Below are 20,647 nucleotides of genomic sequence, written 5' to 3'. Positions count from 1 at the left end.
AACAGCAGCATTGAAAAGGATGGATCACTCCAGGGCAATGGTTTATACTTGCTTCATTATTTAAAAGTAGGCCGAGGCAGGTAATTACTCATGAGTCTGACCACGAGGTATTTAACAGTTGAACCACAAAAGAAGCTGCATGCACAGCCTAACTCTGCCTGGCAGGAGGCACAAATTGATGATTAATACATCTCACCTCTCCATGAGCCCATTTTCCTTGAGGAATAGGTCTGTCATGTACAACTCAGCTCCTGCCTGCTTAGGGATGCTGTGAAATGATGCCTATACCTTGTCAGACCATGCAGAGCTTCAGATTCTCTGTCCAAAGACACCCATCGCTCCCATCCAGCTGCTCACTGCAGCATCCCAGCAAGACTGAGCAAGACATGGGCTGTGGGTGGGTGCTGCACCCAAGAGGATCCCCAGTGTCAGGGGATCCCCGGAGACAGGGAATCCAGCCCCAGAGTCAGGGGCTGGTGCCTGGAAGAAGTGCTGCATCCTGCAGCAGCATGGGCTATGTCTCCCCTGGGGACAGGAAAGAATAGAAGGCATGGTCATCCAGCCCAAAAGCAGCCCAGCCTGTTTTCACATGTTGGCTTGTCCACATATACTTGTGGGTGTAGAGCTCAGCAACAGCTTTTTTTTTTCAGTTGCACAATGCTCATGTGATAACAGGAGGCTTAATTTTTAACAGCACTATGAAACCAGTGAGATAGATGTAACTATTAGCTGATACTCAAAACCAGGAATGGCTTGTCTTTTATGTCCTCTCACTGTTCCAGTAGAAGCCTACCAGAATGCAGGACATATGTTTTCCAACTCGATAGCAGGTATCCAGCTGGAGAAATGTGTTTCCCTGAATTATGGCCATATGCCATATATCCCACTTCAACATATCATATCATGTTCCATCTGCACAGAATTTGACACTGCATAAAACAATCTGCTTTGAATTTGAATGCATATACTTCCTCACACAAACAACTCTCTAGCTAGGCTATGAGTTTAAATGCCCTGGAGTTTCTGGTGAAGCTTGTCCCACAAGCAGAAAAGACCAGAACCAAAGCTGTAGGGAGAAGAGGGTGTTATCCTTGGGCTGTTCCATCTGAAACAAATTCGACCTTCATATTGAGGACTTTGTCCTGGTGGTTGCTGATAGCGAACAGAGCAGAACCCAGAGCAAGAAATATTAGCAAACTCACTAGGACTACCAAGCTGTGCAAAGCATGATATGCAGGAGTACATCATCCAGGCTTTCTCTGAGCTGCTCTAAACCTCTTACATCTGTAACAGTGTGGTACTTAAGGGGCAGCTAGAGAGTAGATGCCTCAGCAATTTCTAATACTTATAGCACTCAGAAGTATAGAAAAATTCAGAAAAAAAATTTCATGCATGTTGAAGACAGCTTCTCCTTGCACAACATGGAATGGGGTTTTCTGTTTTTCAAGCAAATGTCAATGCTTTCAAATTGTTTGCCAAACTTCTAATGGCCCCCGGTCAATCCATCTGCCTCCTGAGGAAAAATATGAAGTCAGAAATACTTGAGAAGTTCTCAAATGATGAACACTTCTTCTTTATTTCCTGTTGCTCTCTCAAAACCTTTCAGCCAGACCTACAGAAGCTGCTTTATGTTTGATGGTTCTGCTGCCTGTTTCATCAGTCATTAATTTGTTTTGCATTGTCTCCCAGCAGAATAGCCTTTGGCAGAGGTACATCCCAGGTTAAACAGGTTTTTAGACTCTACTCTAAAAGACCAAAAAGAAATATCAACTGAATGATACAGAAGGGTCAGTACAACTTCAGCACCATTAATGAAAATAATCTGCTTGTAGGGCATTGACAAAAAGGGACTGGAGTATGTTTTACAGAATTCCAGTTCTAGATGACAATAGTAATTTACTTCCCTCTAAAACAATACAACAAACCAACACATATTTGGGAGTTTGTGGCATACTGGATGTTCATCTTCACTGATCAAAGACATATATGAAGGGGTTGATTAGCAGGTACACTGTATTCAGTTCACGGCTGTGCCAAGGATCTACAAACACATCCAAGAACACATTCCCCTCGTGTCTGCAGGGTACCTGGTTCAAGATGGACCAGGGACTTCCATTTGCTTTTATCTGTCTGATCACAATAATATCCAAAACTCCTCTCCAGAGATCCTCATCTGAACCAATATGAAAATAAATGGCAAATAAAACAGTAATGCCAGACTAAAACTCTTAAGGACACAAAACCTAGTTTCTGAAAAGTATTTCTGAGTCAGCTGTAGGACACAGCTGTCTGTAGAACATCTGCTGGACACTGGAGATAACCGGTTTTAGGCAGATTGAGGTTTGGGAGTTTTTTGGCCAGCATTGGCATCAACAGCAAATTGTGCCTGGTGAATTTACAGAAGCACATTGTTGTCATGCTATGACCCATTGTCTGTTTTATGATGGCAACAAGAAACTCTCATCTAGCGCAGGACTCCATCAGAGTGGGAGTGAACAAAGGGAGTCTGTCATTCTGAAGCATTCATCTGTCTATATTAAACAAAATGCCTTATATAAAGTTATAGGAGACATTTATTCCACTCTGCTCAGTACTAATGACATTCCAGAAGGCGTACTGTCCAGTCTAGGTACCACAATAGGCATCACAATAAATCCCCTTTATCCCGTTTCAAGAGCAAAATTCAGACCTGGATTACTCAAGGGAGTTAATTGCAGATGAATGCATAACTGGTTTTAGGACTACCATGGCATCCAATTCTCCTCAGTCTCAAGCAGTTTATGATGAACAGACCTCAGGTGCTGTGACACTGCAGAGTGCTCACATAATGGGCTGCTGGGAACTCCACTCCTTGCTCTCATGATGGCAAGAGACTGAGCAAGGCCCTGGCAGACACATTTGAAAATATTTCTCAAAGCACAGAGAGAAAGAGCTACCCTGTCTTATATATATATCTGTTGTGCCCAGATATATTTACATTACAGGCCCTATTAGTCTGTGGTCAACAGACCACCAATGGTCCAGAAGATGTCAGAAAATGATCTGCAAGAGTATGATTCCTAAAATTGGACATAGAACTTTACCTGAGCCAACATCAATCCAGATGCCAGATTATTTCTGACACCTAGTATCCCAGTTGTTATATTACGAAATATCCTGGGCAACAGCATCATTCATTACCTCATATTCAGAATTCATTTCACCATAAAGCCCAGATTCTTTATCGTAGAAGCATTATTAGCCAGTTTTTTATCTTATGTTTGATGTTATTGTTTCTTACGCATAATATTTTGACTTGTTGCTATTACATTTCACTGTACTTATCTCAAACTGTCCCTTGAATGTAGCAAGATCATTTGGAAACCCATTCTCTTATACGCTTGAGTTATATGTCACTCTTATCAAGACCATTAGACTAACTGGATACGATTTGCTCTGGATAAATTCCCATTTGATGTTTTCATCACATTATCATTCTGCAGTTGTTATTATATGAAGCACTTGATTTTTATTCCAGGAATTCTCAAAGTATTGGAGGTATCTGAGACAGGTTGTCTGGTCTTTAATTCTTGGTACCTCTTAAACCTTCTCTGTGTTCTTAAATACACTTGTTAATATTTCAGAAATTCCTGTGGTTAGTTCTTTAATTACACCACTGTAAACTTCCCCAGGACTTCCAGCTCTGAGTACATGCCCTTTATTCAAAGGTTCCTTCACTTCTTTTTCATGTGGTGCATTTTAATTCCCTTGCTAGCTCTAAGTGTGTTCAACCTCTCATACCAGGTGTCCCTTACTTGCAAAGGTGGTGTTTCACCCTTCAGCCTACTCTGTCATTTGTCCTTTGTTCATCATCCCCACGAAGTGTTAATCCTTTGTCGCCTTCTTTCTAATTTCTTTTTCTGGTCCCTTTTGCATTCTTTATACTTCAGTCCCTCTCTTTTACTTATCCTAGTACAGAGTCTTCGCTCACTTCTTGTTTGATGGGTTTTTGTCACAGAATCAGAGAATATTCTGGGTTGGAAGGGATCCACAAGGATCATCAAGACCAACTCTTATGCAAACAGCCCATATTGGCATTGAACCTGCAACCTTGGCATTATTAGCGCCATATCAGCTCTAACCAACTGAACTTATCTCAGAGTTATCGTCAGATAACCAACCAACTCCTGAGTCAGCCTCCTGATTTTCTCCAATGCTGTACTCCTTGCCAGCAGGATAGCTTCCTACAGAACCTTTAACTAAGGACTTTTTCCAAACTGCCTGTTTTCTTAAGAGTCTTTCCCCTTTTGGCTCCTCCTCTCAGAAATTTTCCTATCAATTGCCCAAAGTGAGGAAATCTGCCATACAGGAGTCATTTGGACTTGCTCTCCTCCTCCCAAGCCTCCTCTTCCACAGACATATGAGCTCAAATTGCCTTCTAGTAAGCTTCTCTTTCATATCTATCATAGCTTATCTGGCTATGTCTCCTGTAACTGCCTTCACTCTTTGAAACAAAAGGCTGTCCCAACACATTCAAAGAACTTGAGGAATTTTTTGTGCTGTGCTGTTGCGATTTGGGGTTTTTTTATTTTTCTTACAGCAGATAACCTAGTTAGACAAAGTCCTTGATTACCATTACCTCATATCCTCAGGCAATGAGTTGTCAACCAGACCTCCACTTTTCTTACTCACCTGAGGTCTTTCCTGCCCACCCAGTCAAAACCTTCTGTCTTGGGAGCCTTTTCACTAATTTTTCCCTAGTAATAAAATTCTCACATTCTGGAAAACAATGCTTTTTCACTGATTAAACAATGCTCCATAGGATGGAGATTCTCCTAAGGGTCTTCCTAAAAAATGGTGCAGAAAGTTGTTAGTAGGAAAGTGGTCTTATGGGTTAAAGGTCCACAGTCTAATTTCAGACTTCTCAGTTCCAGAGAGAGGGTTGACAGTGCTCATAGTTTAAATGAATACAAGTTTTGTCAAAATGCTAGCACATGGGCACATATAGAGTCCTGTACTCTGCATCAGTGACACTGTGCAAAATCAGCTCTGGTTAAAACCTTGGGAGAACTCTTTCTAATTCCCAGCAGTATAACACACTAAATAATAACACATATTAATTAAGACAGTAGTACTTTTCAAGGCTGCAGTCATCGAGGAATAGGCTGATGATGAGTGTAGCGGGGACAAATGTTGATTCTTCTCCCTCACAATTATGAACAGCTGGAACATCCTCAGTTTACAATGGGTCTGACACTGCAAAGAAACAAGAACAAATATTTGGAAATCTAATCACATAATATAGCTGAATGCTGACAAGAGGACCCTGCTCCAGGGGAGTATACTCCTTTACAGCACATGGCTGCTATCTGAGAGAACAAGTTACATACTATTGAAATCTGCTGTCCTGCTGCCGAGCCTCTGAATTATTGACAATGGTGAAGTTCAGTCACTCGACTTCCTCAAAGCTTCAGATGTGCTTCTGAAGCAAAGATTAAAAGGTCAAGAAGGAAAATGTTTCATACAACACAATCAACTCTGTCCCTCAACTAACATTTGAGGTTAAACACTGAGATGTTAAAAGTAAACATGCTTATTTTATAATTTCAGTAAACAGAACAACCTTTCACCTATGTGAAGATAACAAGGAGGAAGAGTGGGTCAGCTCTTCATGGGGAGTTTCCAGCTTTTTACCCACACATTTTTAAGAATACACCCCTCCCACAAATAAATGCAAGAGAGAGTCTATAGTCCAACAAAGGAAATGTACTTACAAAGAAAGGGCTTAAGTCTCACGCTATCTTTTTTTCATTCATGCACTCAGAATTTGTTCCAATGCATATCTATACTTCAAAGATGACTCAGAGGTTTTCTTGTGCTTGAGCATCACAGCCAGTGTGATGGATGAATCATGTAAAGTCTGCTGATATGCATCGCACCATCAGCCAGACCAACTTCAGCTGTCTTCTGTCCATCGGTGTCTATTCCCACTATTTTATAGATTCTGCTCCCTCTTCTGGCCAGCAACATAATAAAAGAAATAATTTCCCCTTTTTAAATGAAATTTTGAGCATGGGCAGTCGAGAAATGGAAAAGAAACTTTGTATTACTTTGGCAGGACAAAGAGATCTGAGCCGTGCACCCACTGCATTTCCATATTAGGATTTCTCTGTAACAAAAGCTTGCAGCATTTGTGGTAAAAGCTGAAAAAATAATTATTGGTATTTTTTTGTTCAATGTACTGGCTATCTCTTGGGGGGAGGGTGGGAGAGAGGAAGAGAGGTGCAAGGAAGGAAAATCATCGATCAGCTTTTCTGTATCTTTTCACTTCTCCCCCTCAGCACCATATTGCTCCTTTTCAGATTTCTGCAGAAGAATACTGCAGACCTAAAAATGGAAGTGAGGAGAGATCCCATCTTTAGGAATAGCAGACTTGCCAAAATGGGCTCAGACAATGTTATATTACCTATAGCATCCAGAGCACACACTCAAAAAGGCCAGAGTTTTCTCTCTTTCAGTAAGTAAAATCCAAAAGGTGTGCCTCCAAAGCAGATACTGCAGTTTATAACTATTTTTGCCTTTTTTCAGGTTCTTTCACTTCCCTTTGAGGTTACCAAGCAGAGACATTTGGGACAAAGGGCTTTCAAACCTTTTCTAGCCATTAAAGATGTCACCAAAAATTCAGCTAATAGGAGAAGGTACAAACTGCACTACACTGTACATCCATGACAGCAAAATGTTGCCCCTTTGACAACTTCCTTTGATGGGAGATTTCTGAGGCCTCCCACAGCTGAACTTTGTGTGATGAAGCTCCCCAAAGCCACATCTGAGGTGGAGCAGAAAGGACAACTCAGTGACAGCATTCCTTGCCACCAAACGTGTGATAAGCAGGCTTTCAACAGAAGCAATATTGGGTTTTACATGGAAAGGAAACTGCACTGAAAATCTCAATGTATGGTTTTAGCCAAAGCATTGTCTGTACACACAATAATTCATTTGCTCAACAGACAGCAAAATAAAGAGATGATTCATTCAGCCTTCTCTAGCTGAGAATTTTGTAAAATTTCAGATTTTTACATTATGCTCATTTCAAGTGGACATTGTCTTACATATCTTGATTACCTTTCCTCAGAGAGTATATTGCAGCCTGCTGGGCTTGAGCCACAGCAAAAGACTGAACTGGTGTGGTCAGAACAGCAACCAAAGTTTGCAGTGAACCTGGCTTTAAAACTAAAGCTCTTTTTAAAGCTGCAATTTCCAGATCTACTACAAGTCAAGAACACTTGAAACACTATTAAGCACTAGAAAGCAATATTGCTCTGGCAGTTATATACCAACTGTAAGCCTAGAGTCTTCTACAGGTCTCTGCTGCTATTCAAACACTCAGGCCCAATTCTGCACTCCTTTGTTCAAGCACCAGTCCAAGGGAGTGAAAGCTGGTCAGAGAAAAACGTGTGGCATCAGATCTTGTGATATGGTAAAAAAATTACACTTTCTATGAAAGGAACCTTGTTTTCAAACACATTCCACAAAGTGAGCAGCTCTTTCAGTCCTTCCTCATGTAAGATGAGGGGTTTATTTTTTTTTCCCTGAGAATGGGGCTCACAGCCCCCACACTGCCTGCACCATCTTCTCCGCACGCATCACTGAGAGAGGAGGGAAATCCTTCTCTTACTGAAACAGCTACTCATTGAATAGTTCTTCATTATCTAAGAGATAGCCAGGAAATATTTAATAAATATATTACCCGTTGCATCAAAATAAATATAATTTATAAAACATTCATTGTCTTTTGCTCATCATCATCATCATACAGTGTATATTAATGTCCCCAGTACAGATGAGATTTACAAACGTTTGCCTGAATTTTTCCCCTTAATGCATTTTCCCACTTACAATAATCATTGCATAAAATGCATAAAAACATAACACAGCTTTATGCCACTGGCATATATGAAAGACAAAACTAAAGATCTTGTGAATACAAAAAGTCTTCAGACAGGAGGAATGGCTTTAGGTACATCTTCAAGTGGCACTTGCTCCAATTCAACTGTGCAGCATTTTAGAACTAGAGCCAATGTTTACTTGAGAACTCAGAATTACTTAATCAAACAACAGAACATATAAAAAGCAAGCTGACTTTTTGGAAAAAAAAGTTTAATAATACAATAATAGTTGTAGTATCGTCCAGTAACGGTGTATCGTAAAAATGTTCTGAATATTAATTTACCTCAGATAACTTTAGAGTTGTAAATACTTGCATTATAGTGAGGTAGACAGTAAAAAAAAAAATCTTTTCTCCATTATTAGCACAGAATTAAAATCTTGTAATAATATCTTAAGGAAATGATAATGTTAAGTAAGGATGAAATATTTGATTAATGTTTAATTCTGTACAACTCGAATATAAACTTTGAAAAATATTAGAAATTATAACATTTCGAGTGCATATCATGTTTTGTACATTAAAAAAGAAATGCATGTTGTTCATCTCCATTTTGCACTTTTCAGTCTGTTTAAATAAACAAATATTTACAACTTTTATATGAACAACAGTGCATCCAAAGCAAAATGTGCATTTTAAATTAATGCTCCTGGTCGAGTCTTTTTATCAGCATTTTATATTATTATTCTATTCTCTTTTTAATTTTTTTCCACGAGTTTGTAGCTCTGCAAAACCAGATAAGCCAACAATTCTAGAAATCAGTGGGGGAAATCCTGAAACTATGAACATAATAGTTACATTAAGAAAGGGCTAGGCATACTTCGAAGTGCACTTCCCTCAGGTGAAGCCACAGCTGACACCAAGGGTGGGAAAGAAACAGAAATCTTACACAGAACGCCTTTTCCAGCACAACATTTTCGTATAATACTGCTGCAAGTTGTGAAAGCTGCCGAGTCAGAACTACCCAGAGACCTGGCAATGGCATCCTTGCACTGTTCGTGAGATCCGAAGGAGTTTTCTTTCCAATCCACCCCGGTTGTCCTTTCTGTAACACTTCGCTTTTCACAGTTTTTCTTTACTGTCTTAAAATGAAACCTAGCTGATAATTACAATCTTAAGCAATTCTTTTTTTTTTCTTTTCTCTTTCTTTTTTTTTTCCCTTTAGGGGATGGGGCCGTAGGCTATTTCTGGCTGGTAAGCTTGCAGGAATGTGAAAGAGAGAGGGCAGAAATGAAACAGCCCTCTTCAGAGCAACTTCAGAGAGAGGGATCAGTCTGCTCCCTCTCCCTCCCCCGACTCTTTTTGTACTTGGTAAATTGCCTTCACCTTTAGAGAGAGGAGGATAGATCGCCAGATAAACCCCGAGGGGAGGAGACGGGAGCGGCGAAGGGACCGGGCGAGGGCCTCGCCGCCTGCCCGGCCCGCACGCCCTTCCCCGCCGCCACCGCGGGCACCGGCACCGGGCCCCGCCCGCCCTCGGCCGGTCCCTCCGCCCCAGCCGCGCTCGGGCGGGCGCGGGGCGAGGGCCCCGCTCGCCTTTGCCGGCGCTCCTCCGCCAGACGCAGACCCGGCTGGCCGCCGAGGGGCGTCCCGCCCGCTACCTGCAGCCGCAGGACTCCACCACCATGTCCTCGTACTGTTTATACACCACGTTGTTGCCGGCGTCGATGTAGAGAATGCTGATGGGAGTCAGTTTGGTGGGGACACAGCAGCTGGGAGGCGTGGAGCCGGGGTCCATGGAGTTCATGAGGGTCTGGATGATGGCGTGGTTTGTGGGCTCCAGGTGGGAGCGCAGCGGGAAGTCGCAGACCCCCTCGCAGTGGTGGGCCTCGTACTCCAGTGGGGCGATGATCCAGTCGTCCCAGCCCAGCTCCTTGAAGTTGACGTGCAGCGGCTTCTTGCTGCAGCGCAGACGGGACTTCTTGCCGTGCCGCTTGCCGTGCCGGCTGGCGAAGGCGGCGCGGCGCTGGCGCCGGGGCGGCGGGCGGCGGGCAGCGGGCGGCGGTGGAGCGCCCAGCTCGGCGCGCAGCTCCCCGAGGAGGCTCCGCCGCCGGGCGCGGGTGAAGACCACCAGCAGCGCTCGCTCCTGCGGCGGCCGGGGCCGCCGCCCGAAGCCCAAGCCTCGCAGGTCCAGCCAGCGCCGCGGCCCGCGGTCTGCAGAGGCCCGCAGTTCCAGGCACAGCCGCTTCCAGGGCCACTGCTCCCGCAGGCCCTGCCGCACGTCGAACACCTCCCAGCCGGCGGCCGAGGCCGCCCGCGGGTCCAGGGCGCGGGAGTCCAGGGGCCGCGGCGAGAGGCAGGCGGAGAGCTGCACATGCAGCGGGGCGGCGGGCGGCGGGCGGCCGCGGGGGGGCCGGCGGAACAGGCGCAGCTCGGCCCCCACGAGCTCCTCCGTCTCCGAGAGGGTCGACACATCAAACACATACTGCTGCCGCCTCAAGGGAGCGGGCGAGAGATCGTCTGCGAGATAAAAATAATTACAGTCAGTTGCGCTCGGGGGGGGATCTGCCGAGAAGTCTCCGAGGCGGCGAAGGGCGGCCAGCATCGCCGGCGTGCCCGGCCGGGGCCGCTCCTGCCCGCCTCACCCCCGCCCCCCCAGCCGGACCGGGACCAGGGGAGGGCGGGGAGGAGGAGGAGAAGGAATATGGAAGGACCCGCACCAGACAGGAAACCACTCTCCAGTACCAGAGGCACACCCTGCTCCACGCACATCCTCTGCCTATCAGTCCCACCAGCAGTGTGAGACTGGCAACAGATGTGTGCCCATGTGCATTACGCAGATACATGTATCTATTCTCCTCTAAAAGAAAAACCTGGACTTCTTTTTTGACACATCGGTGTACAAAGTACAGCGCAGAAAGCAAACCAGATTCCCTTGAGCTGCTTTCCAATAAAATGTTTACAACCCAGCAAATACAAAAATTCCCAAAGCCCCTGTGTTTCCCCAGAAGCTAGTAAAGCTTGTGTAGATTTCTATAGTAAAAATGTCACTGGAACCTCTGTTCAGCAGCCCCTCGCCGCTTTTCCAAACTCAGCCCGCTCCAGGCATAAAAGCAGATACTAAAGAAATATACACCCGCCTGTTATTTATCGATATCAAAGGTCATTGCGATTCCTAATCAGTGTGCTTCACAACCTCGGCTCTCCCTGACAGGTCTGGGGGAACCTCTTGCGGGGCATGAGGGACAAGGGGATGATTTAGGCAAACCAACATCTTCAGACGCGCCACGGCGATGTAAAAATCAATCCGGATTAACGTGCAGTTAATCAGTGCGGATTAGCATACTCCACTGTCGCCCTGCGTCTCTGCGTGTTCTCCTAGACGTCAGCAGGGAGATGGAGCGTGGAGTGCAGCAGGGACAGCGGGAATTGCTGGGAAAAAGACCTGCCCCGCAGGCAGGCCATGAGACTCTCTGGCAGAGCCTATCTGCCTGTCGAGCGCGTCTCCCCCGCCCCGCGGGGACCCGCTGTGGGCGGCCCCGCCGCCCGCCCGGCCCGCGCCGCGCACCCACGCGGCATCCCAGGATCCATTCAGGAGCTGGGCACTCGCCGGGCCCCGCACACCTGCCCTACCCCTAGATCCAGGCGGCCGGAGCACGGCCGCGCCCCCCGCCTCGTCCTGTGTGGCGCGGGGGGTCAGGAGGAGAGGGAGTTCGCGGGCCGGAGACTTCCCGCCTCCACGGAGTTTGCGGGAGATCGGTCAGGCACTTCAGGCATCCCGGGGAATTTGAACCCAGGCCTTCCGCATCCCTGCCGCCGCCTCCCCCTTCAGGCTTAGCTGTTTCCTCGCGGCGAGGCTGTTCCTTACGCAGCGAGGGGGCGAAAGGCCGCCCGGCCGGCCGCGCATCCCGCTCGGGGGAGGGCTGGAGGAGACTGCAAAAAACACGCACAGAGCCCAAAAAATGTCGTCACAGTCCGTGTGACGACAACAGCTGCTCTATCGAGCTGCTGAAAATACAAGTGAAATCCATCAGCAGCTGCCTAGAGGCGCTGGACGGTTTCGTCAGAGCTGCAAGTGCGGAACAGGATTTGGTCCATTGTGGATTTGAGGCGGGAAGGGGGGAATAGTTCCCCCCTTCACAGGCTTGGGCCGTCGGGGCCGGGGGTTGAGGTGCTCTTGGGTTGCGGGAGAAGGATCCGGCAGCTCAGATCTCTGGGACCATTGCCCCTTCCTTCAAGGAGGTCCTTGGCAGGACTGGGGGCTTCAGATAGAAGGGGATGTGCACCCCTCGGGTAAGAAAGCGCAGGTTCTCTTCCTGCTTCTCCTCCTTGTCTTTGGTTTTTTTCTGCGTCCAGCATCTGTCAGATGCCCGGCCATTCCACAAGGCACAGACGGATCTCCTGGCCCTGCCGAACTGCCTCAGACCTTCCTTCATGGGCTCTAGCGACCGTTGAGGAAACCAGATCAGCGTCTTCTCCTGCCCCTAACCCTGGTTTTGCGGTGTGGGCAGGGCCGGGCCTGGGCATAGATCTGCTTTTAATTGCTCTTTTTGCTTAGGGAATGGAAAGGGGGATGTCACTCTTGGTTTCAAAGGGAGATGCTCGCTCTCTTTGGTACTCCTTGCGATGGGGTGGAGGTGAGGAGAGTGCTGCCTGCAGCCCGCTGTCCCTCCGGACACTCCCCTGTCCTACTCTTGGCCGGTGTCACGGTCCTGGGGTCCCCCGCATCCCTGCCGGGGTGAAGGAGCAGAGCAGCACTGCCTGAAGATCGAGCTTTCAAGGAAAGGGCGGCCCTTTCCCGGGGGATGGGGGACACGGAGGTGACAGCACCCACCCTGTGCCATTCCCAAGGAACCCTCACGCAGGTGACTGGCCACGGCGCGGGGAATCGTCCCATTGGGGGTAACATCCAAGCATGCGTGTTAGACGGGAGGGAAGCAGGGAGAGGCTGAATTCCCCGCGTATCCTCGATGCTGAAAACGGGTTTTAAAGGGTCTGCAGACCCCTGTCATACGGCGGTGCTGGGGGGAAGCCAGCTCCGGCACTGCCGGTGTCAAAACGTTTGCTGAGGGTGTGCACTCCCCAGCAGCATCCTTTGAAACTCCAGTTTGGCAGGGGTTGAAGGCATTGCAAGGCTGCTCCGGCTCGCTTGGTGGCATGGCACTCTGGGGACACGGCCGAATAGTAGAGAAATATGCCCCCAGTCAAGCGGGTTTCGGCAGCAACGACTCTGTGCTGGAAAAGTCCCACTGGCTTATGCAGCTGCCTGCTCCCGTACCTCTCTCCGAAAGGGGCAGAGCTGCCGGTTATTTCAAATGAGCAGCTTTGAATCCGATCAGATAAACGCTATTTATTCACTCTTGTAACCTAATAATTCCAGATGAATACATAATCCTAAACCAGTACTGGCTCGCTCCCAGGGCAGTCAAGGGGGTGGGAAGAGCAGCGGAGGGCGGGGAAGGAAAGCGCGACCTCCGGAGCCTCCACAAAACCGGGAGAGACGGGTCTAGGTTGGGGACCCTTTGTTCCAGCGAAGATGCCGTTTTCTCAGCACACAAAGAGAGGCAGCAGAGACGGCGTGGGGACACACTGGCTGTCCCTCTTTCTCCCTGTGAGGAGAGCACACGGATCGGGGCTGGTTCTCTTCAATATTCCTTTAAACCCAAGGAGCCGCTGAGGTGTAATCCGGGGTTTCTAACAGCCAGCTCGAGATTTGCCTTTTTCTTAGGCCAGCTGAAGCTGTCATTAGCGCTATTCCCGTTACCGAAATACTCGGTGAGAGCAGCAAAGTCATCTCACGTCCATCCGGGCTGGGGAAAGCCACACTGCAGAAAATGCACCAGAGAGGTGTGTTTATATTTGTAACGTTAATGTAGATGAATGTTAGTTCCGCAGTACTTAATAGTTCTATTTCGACTCTCCGTAGTTTATTTTTTTTCGGGCGAAAATAAAATATTGGGAGCAGGAAGGAGGGTCAGAAGGAGGAACTAGGTCTATCTGGAGTTTAAGGATGTATCAGTGGCGGGGGAAGAGAGCAGCCCTACACCGTTCTGCCTTTCCCGAAGCGCCCAGGCAGCGGCGTGCCCGGTGTTCCCGCGGCCGGGTCGGGCCGGGCCGGGCCAGGGGGGCTGCGCTGGGTCCTCGCCCGCCTTCTCCCACGCTTTTCTCCGCGTGCGGTGGCTGCGGTTTTAGCATCTCCAAGGTTAAATGAACGATTGGGCTGGGACGTTTCCCTCAGCTCCCTGCGTGAAACCGCTCTCGCTTCCTGGGTCGCTTTCTCGCCGCAGCCTGGGCTTTGAGGCGAGACGGGGGTTAGCGAAGGCTACACAAAGTTTCCCTTTTCATGGCAGATCAGGTACTGGGCTCCCAGCCAATTCATCAGGGCTCAGATCTTAACTTTACATCACTGCAAATTATACCCAAACCACATTCAAGAAGAATTTTCCCATTCCCAAATACTCTTTCAAGCCATATTTAAACTCGCAAACCAAAAGCACATTTGCAGTTTAAAGACACTTTGCAGGCACTCACACAACAATAATCTGGAAATTAAAACATAAATTGTCCCTAATTGCGAAGGTCTGCCCACACGTTGTCTGCAGAGTTGCAAGGCTGACAGGTATTTCTTTCGGAGCATTACGCAAGCTGTGGAAACAAGGGGCTGACTCTCCATGTGTGGTATTTCTTCGGGTTCAATTCCACATCTCCCAGCGCCTGTCTCGCCGTGGTTTTCTATTACACCGAATGATTAGATTTAAATGTATCGTTCGCTTCGCTATCCAGTATCCGAGAAAGACCACACCTTCCTCGGACGAATTCCCAATCCTGCCAAAACCCCAGCTCGCTGATGGAGGATTGTTTCCTTTTGTTTTGTTTTGTTTTCGTTTATTCTCCTCGGAGCGGAGAGGCACCTGGCTGTGATGTACCTTTGATCACCGCTGTACTGTACCTGCTCCGGGAAAACTGCCTGCCCTCGCCCCACTGCCCCGCTCGTCGCCGCCTCTCCGCTTCCCACGAGAGACACTCGACCCTCAGGCGCAGAGGGACCGTCGCAACACCCGCGGGACATCCCGCTGGGCTCCGGCCCCCTCGGCTGTTGGCATCGTCCCACGAGATGCGCTGAGGCGGTGAGGAGCTTCCTTGGGGAGTTTCTACCTGCTGTAACAGACCTTAAGCAAGGACCCTTCCCTTTCCCCGTTTGCGGTGGTTACGCTACCCGAAATATTTCGATGGAGGAGAAATAATTCCTCCAGAATTATTCGGGTTGAGAAAATCGGACTAAATATTCCCAGCGCTTGGAGCTAAGAAATGGAGCGAGGGGACGCTCTGGAGTATATTTCTGAGCGATATATGTGGAAGCGCCGGGATACAGCAACAAAGCATACATATCTGGCTACAACTAGCAAGAACTGAAACGTCCCCTTTCGCTCATAAATCAGACTTCAGGCACGGGAGGACTCGCAAACTCAGTTCCAGCCTGCCCTGAAATCGCAAGGAAAGGAGGATTTCTACGATCGGCTGGTTTGGGGTTTTTTTCTACTACGAAGCGAGGATGTAAATGAGGGGAGCGAGGCGCCCCGCTGCCGTGCCCAGCGCCGGGTGACCCCGGCCTGCGTCGGTTTCCTCCCCGCGGGCCGCTCGCCTCCCGGCTGGGGCCAGCCCAGCTGCGGCACGGCACCTCCCCGCGGGCGGCGGAAACTACACAGCTCCGAGGCGGAGAGCTCGACCCTCCGTCCCCCCCAATCCCCTCCCCGCCCCTAAAAAATCAATCAAACGCAGCGCCTCACCAAGTTCCGCAGGAGGGTTTCTGGATTTAAAAAATATTTTAAAAAAATCAGAACCGGTTCCGAAATGAGCTACCGGAATGGTGGCTTGACAGGCGTTAACTACTCGTTCCCGTTAGCAAGTGGCTCCGCGGCCGCGCACCGCCCCGCCGAGCTACCTGAGCCGCGGGGCTCCCGGGGCCGGTGTGCGCTGCTCCCCCGCACCGCCCTACTCGTCCCGCAGCGCTGCCTGCGCGAGCCCCCGCGCCTTCGCGAGGGACAACAAACAAACGAAAGGTAAATAAAAAAATACTCCCCCGCCGACAGCCCCGATTTTCACCGGGAAGAGGCGACCGGTGCCGCCGCGGCTGCTGAGGGGACGCTGCCCTCCGCTCCCTCCCGCAGCTGCTGCAGCGCGGGGGGTAAAACATCGACCCCCGGAACACCCCTCCGGCGCAGGCAGCGCGGAGCCGCCGCCCGCTTCTCGCTGCCCCGGTGCCGCCGGCTCCGCGGACGCCTGGGCCGGGCCGGGCTGCCTGCTCCTTCCCCGGGCGCACGGCGGGGATGAGGAGCGGCTGCCGCGCTCCGGCCGTCTGGTCTGCATTAGTGTTTTTATAAGGGTCTCAAACAAATCGAATACAAGGTCACCAAATAATTAACAGTTGTGAATTCCCTCCTTCCCCATTAAAATACTTCCCTGCTTATTTTTCATTTTCTTTCTGCCAACGACAACATTGCCTGGGCAAAGGCGCTGCAGAGATTACACTACATTGCAGCTTTCGGTCCACCCAGAAACCCGCTGTTTTGCATAACTACGTTGCACTAGATGAACTTCAAGTGGGATTTACACTCTATTCTTCTGCCACATGCACAGCCGGGCTATTTCCAGTTTCTCTGCACACGGGATCCCCCTTTTGTCCTGCCCCTCTACTCACCCCCCTCCCGACCTTCCTGGCAAGAGCAAATTAACGATGGTCGGACCCCTGCCCATCCAAATCAGCTGCCCTTATAACTGGAACGCGAAACTGCACAAAGAAAACGGGGAGGGAAAAAGGAGACGATCTCGACCTATTTCGACTTCCCCGTCCCTTAGGCGCGGAGCGGAACACTTCGCATGCAGGAGCTCGGCCGCGATCCCGTATCTGCGGGCAGCTCTGCAGACACAAAAGGGAGAGGCGAGGGGCACCCGCGGCAGCCGGCCCTTGTGGCACTCCCTTCCCACGGGAGATCCCTTCGAAAATCGCGCTCCCTCGCACCCCAGCTATTTCCTTTTTGTTTTCGATTTGTTCCAAGTCGTGCCGCGTTTCTTGCTAGCCATGGAATTGCTTGTTTATAGCTCCCTTCTCCAGCTCACTCCCGCTCTATCCTTTTTTTTTTTCCCCTGCCTGGTGGAGTCCTTGCAGCTCCTAATTGTCCTGCCTTACTGTGGAGCTCCAATGCTGGGGGTCCTGAGGCCAGTGAGAGCAAAAAAAAAAAAATAATGGGTTACTTCATGTGCCAACAGTAATTTTCCTACATTCGGCTAGGTCCTGTCTGATCTTGCGACCGTAACAAGGGGGAGAGAGGGGGGGGGGGGAGGGGGTGGAGAGGGGAGAATCGCAAACCCTTTCCCCCCTTTCTGCGCTTTTTACCGATGGGGAAAAAATTATATATATATTATACAGTAGTGTGGCTTCACTCCTTCTCGAGCTACCCTGAAAACGATCTTATTAGCTTCAAGCGGGAAGGGAAGAAACAAGAGGCGAAGGGAAGCATTTGTCAGTGTCCACACCGAAGCCTCGGATTACGGTGGAACGCGTGGGCTTGGGACTGCTGGGGCCGAGCTGCCTGTCCCTCCGGACCGTCTCACGGACACGCAGGCACAGCAGCCCACGTCGTAAGGGAAGGGTATTTCTCGGCAGGACTAAAAGTTGTCTCACGCTTCTCCCCGGGCTGCTGTCCCCTCTAAATGCTGCCATGAAGGATGGCGTGCGGCAGGTGGGACAACCACCGTCGTCTCCCCGGGGGGCTGCCGCTTAGGTAAAGAGCCGCTCATCTAATTGGGTCAATTTGGGCGGCTATATTGTCTGCAAATGAATTGACAGAAACTCTGATCCCCTTCCCCGTTTTCCCTGAGCAAAGACTGTTCAGCATCAGCACAACTCCAGCTCGCCAATTAACTGAGCTAGGAGCCCACGGGGAGGTGGGCAGTAAAATAGCTACCACTTCAGAGGAACGGAAGCTCTCTTGAAGTTTTTTGGTGATGTGCCATTGGCTGGTCCGCTTCATTATGGGAGACTAGACAATATTTGATATGTTATGACATGAACACTCAATTAGATCACTGAGTTGAAATACTCCAATCAGTGGCTTGATGCTAAGCAACCCTCAGAAGGTCCAGCAGAAGGTCACAGCCTGTGACACATCAAATCAAAATCAACGGGGAAAAGTGAGGCTTTTCCTTAATCAAACCAGGACTTCTGTTAGCAAATCACTTCCCCTGGAGTAGAATCTCACATGCAGCGAGATGAGCTAAATTTGTTAAATTAACTGTCTTTCTTCTGGTTATCAAGAATAAGATGATCTCGAGCGCGGCTCCATTTCCTGCGGCTCGCAGACTTAGAACCCCGTTTCCTCTCCGCCAGGAAGAGCGGGCCAGTTCCCTTCTGACGGCTGAATTTTCGAAACCTTATTTCTAGAAGGGGAGTTCTCTTCCCCCCATCCCCGCTTTCAACAGCGACGAAGAAAACAACCCCCATAAGGCGAAGGCAGAAAGCAAAACCCGTGTCACGTCTCCCCTCGGAAACGTCTGCGCTCTTCCGACCGTGAGGAGCACACAACGTGGGCGCTTCCACGCACCCTCCCGAGCCCAGAGTGGCTCGACGGGCACTGGGACGGGAGACGAAGAGCCCCGCCGAGCACCTTCCGCGGGAAAGAACCCCCCCGAGCCGGGGATAGCGATGGGGCAAGAGGCTGAGCCTTGGGTGCCGTGGGCGGGGAGAGGCTTTCGGCTCGGGGAGGCGGAGAAGGGGGTCGGTTTGGGTTCGGTTCGGTTTGGGGGGGCGATCGGCTCCTCTAGCTCCAGGGAGCTGCTCAGTTTTCCTGGCACTGCGTTTTGCCCTAAAACGGCTGGGACGCGGGGGAAGGGCGGCGAGCTGCCCCGGCAGCAGCGGGACGGCGCTGCCAGCCGCCGGCAGGTACACGAGGGCCCCGGGGGGGGCGCGGACGGAGGGGAGGGTCTTCAGAGCTGGGAGAGGGGGAGGAACGAAAGCACAACCTTCATTAAGAACCGGTTAATTAGTCTGTTCTTAATGGCTCACAACCAGAATAACGAAAAAAAGAAAAAAGGGGAAAAAACGGAGGCGTTTTTATGGAAGGGAAATTTTACTCTGGATCGGCGAGAAACCTGCAGCCGCTGCCCCGAGTACGAGCGTCCCGGCCAGAGCTGCAGGTCACGGAGGGGTCCCGGGAGCCCCGCGGCACCGATGCTGCCCGGGGAGAGTGGGGGCAAGGCGTGGGGCCCGGCTGGCCCCGGCGCCACGTCCGCCTCCCTCCTCCGGGGAGGCAGCCGAAGGCCCGGGGGAGCGGCCCCGGCTGCTAGTCCCAGACCGGGGGTGGGTGACAACCAGCCCCGTACGCACCAGGCTCAAAGGGTGCGGCCCCGGAGCAGATGTCAAGTTCCGCCGCCCCCCACCGAGCCCTGGGGCCGCAAGCGGAGCCGGCCAGTCCCAGCCCCAGCGCGCTCGGATGGGGCCGGGGCTCTTCCAGGTAACCCCGATAACGCGACCCGAGGAGAGGGCAGCTTCAGGCAGCAGATATTTGCCCTCGGTCAGTTCGAACTTTCTTTTTGCCGTGCAGCCGCGGCGATAAGAGCGACCCTTTCTCCGGCGGATGGAAAGAAACCAGAAGAGTGATACTAACTTTCTTTTTTTTCATGGCTGGCACCCAAAGTGCGCCTGCAAAGCTGGGACGTGTTTCCCACCACCTCGTGACGATTCGGGGAGGAACACGCGTGTTTCTCACAAGCAGTGCTTACGGCTGCCACGGCGCCGTTTGCTTTAAAATAAAACATCGCGTCCCCCAATTTACCGAAAAATCTGCACTTTTCTGCAATACCGGGGCAGAGAACAGCACCGGTGACCGCTGCAAAGCGCTCCCCGACTCCCCCAGCACCAGGCCCCGCAAGAAGGGGCGCCTGCAGTCCCGGCGGGACGGCGAGGGACGTGGAGGGTGCCAGAACTTACCTCGTCCCCTGTCTACAAAACTAGAGATGGTGTTGGCGGACTTGGACGACTGAAAAAAGCTGGCGTTGATGCCCAGTTTCTCCGCGATGGAGTAAGTCCTGAACAGAGACAGCATGTACTCGTGGGGTTCTGCCCGTGGGAGCGCCCGGCCCATGGCGTGTCCCCCTTGCCGCGGGCGGTTCTCTCGTGGAGACCGCGGCATCCTGCGGCTGCGACCACCTTTGGAGGAGGCGGCGAGCTCCGAGGCGGCGGGGAGGGAAGCCGGGAGGCAGCAAGGTAAATCCCAGAGGAGACTGGCGAACAAGGCGGCGGAGAGTAGGGCCCGGCGTGCATTCATAGCGAGAGGCGGCGGCGGTGGGAAGGGAGAGGGAGGGCGGCCCGACGGGCGGCTCCGGCGGCCCACGGAGCGGCGCGGGGACTGCGCGACGGCGTGGCGCGGAGCAGGGACTGCACCCGGCCGGGATCGGCCCGCAGCAGCCCGCCCCGCCCCGTGGGTACCGCCCCGCCGCGGACCGCCCTGTGGGGGCACCCAGCCCGCCCCTGCGGGGCGGTCCGCGGCGGGGCGGGACACCCCTTGGTCGAGTGCTTGGGGGTCCTTATGCTTTCTCCTCACTGTGGAGGAGTCCATCTGGAAAGTGGACACGAGGGCTGGGGAGAGATGCTGTGCATCTTGCTGCCACCCCTCGGGTCCCGCTTCTCATCAATCCACCGATGGTTTCATCTGTTCAGGTGCCTCGCAGGTACTTCAGTGTTGGGTGTGGGCAGACTCGTGCGATGTTAATGACTTTATTTGAGGC

The 20,647-nt window shown here is 50.9% G+C and overlaps 1 protein-coding gene across 1 annotated transcript; it reads right to left on the bottom strand.

Annotated features, from left to right (window-relative positions):
• Positions 1 to 9,521: 9,521 nt before the first annotated feature.
• GDF6 (growth differentiation factor 6) lies at positions 9,522 to 20,187 on the bottom strand. Its single transcript, XM_027692517.1, has 2 exons — positions 19,851 to 20,187; positions 9,522 to 10,384 (listed from the first exon to the last, which is right to left on the bottom strand). Exons 1-2 carry the CDS (start codon positions 20,185 to 20,187, stop codon positions 9,522 to 9,524), a joined length of 1,200 nt encoding a protein of 399 aa, XP_027548318.1.
• Between the last annotated feature and the right edge of the window lie 460 nt (positions 20,188 to 20,647).

The sequence above is a fragment of the Neopelma chrysocephalum genome, unplaced genomic scaffold (assembly GCF_003984885.1).
Source record: "Neopelma chrysocephalum unplaced genomic scaffold, ASM398488v2 Primary Assembly neopelma1_86, whole genome shotgun sequence".
In the NCBI taxonomy this organism is placed as follows: domain Eukaryota; kingdom Metazoa; phylum Chordata; class Aves; order Passeriformes; family Pipridae; genus Neopelma; species Neopelma chrysocephalum.
This window is presented reverse-complemented; position numbering and strand designations above follow the sequence as displayed.

Coding starts and splice junctions, on each gene's coding strand:
- GDF6 (XM_027692517.1), bottom strand. CDS start 20,187: ATGAATGCACGCCGGGCCCTACTCTCCGCCGCCTTGTTCGCCAGTCTC. Junction 10,385..19,850: donor TTTTGTAGACAGGGGACGAG/GTAAGTTCTGGC, acceptor TTTATCTCGCAG/ACGATCTCTCGCCCGCTCCC.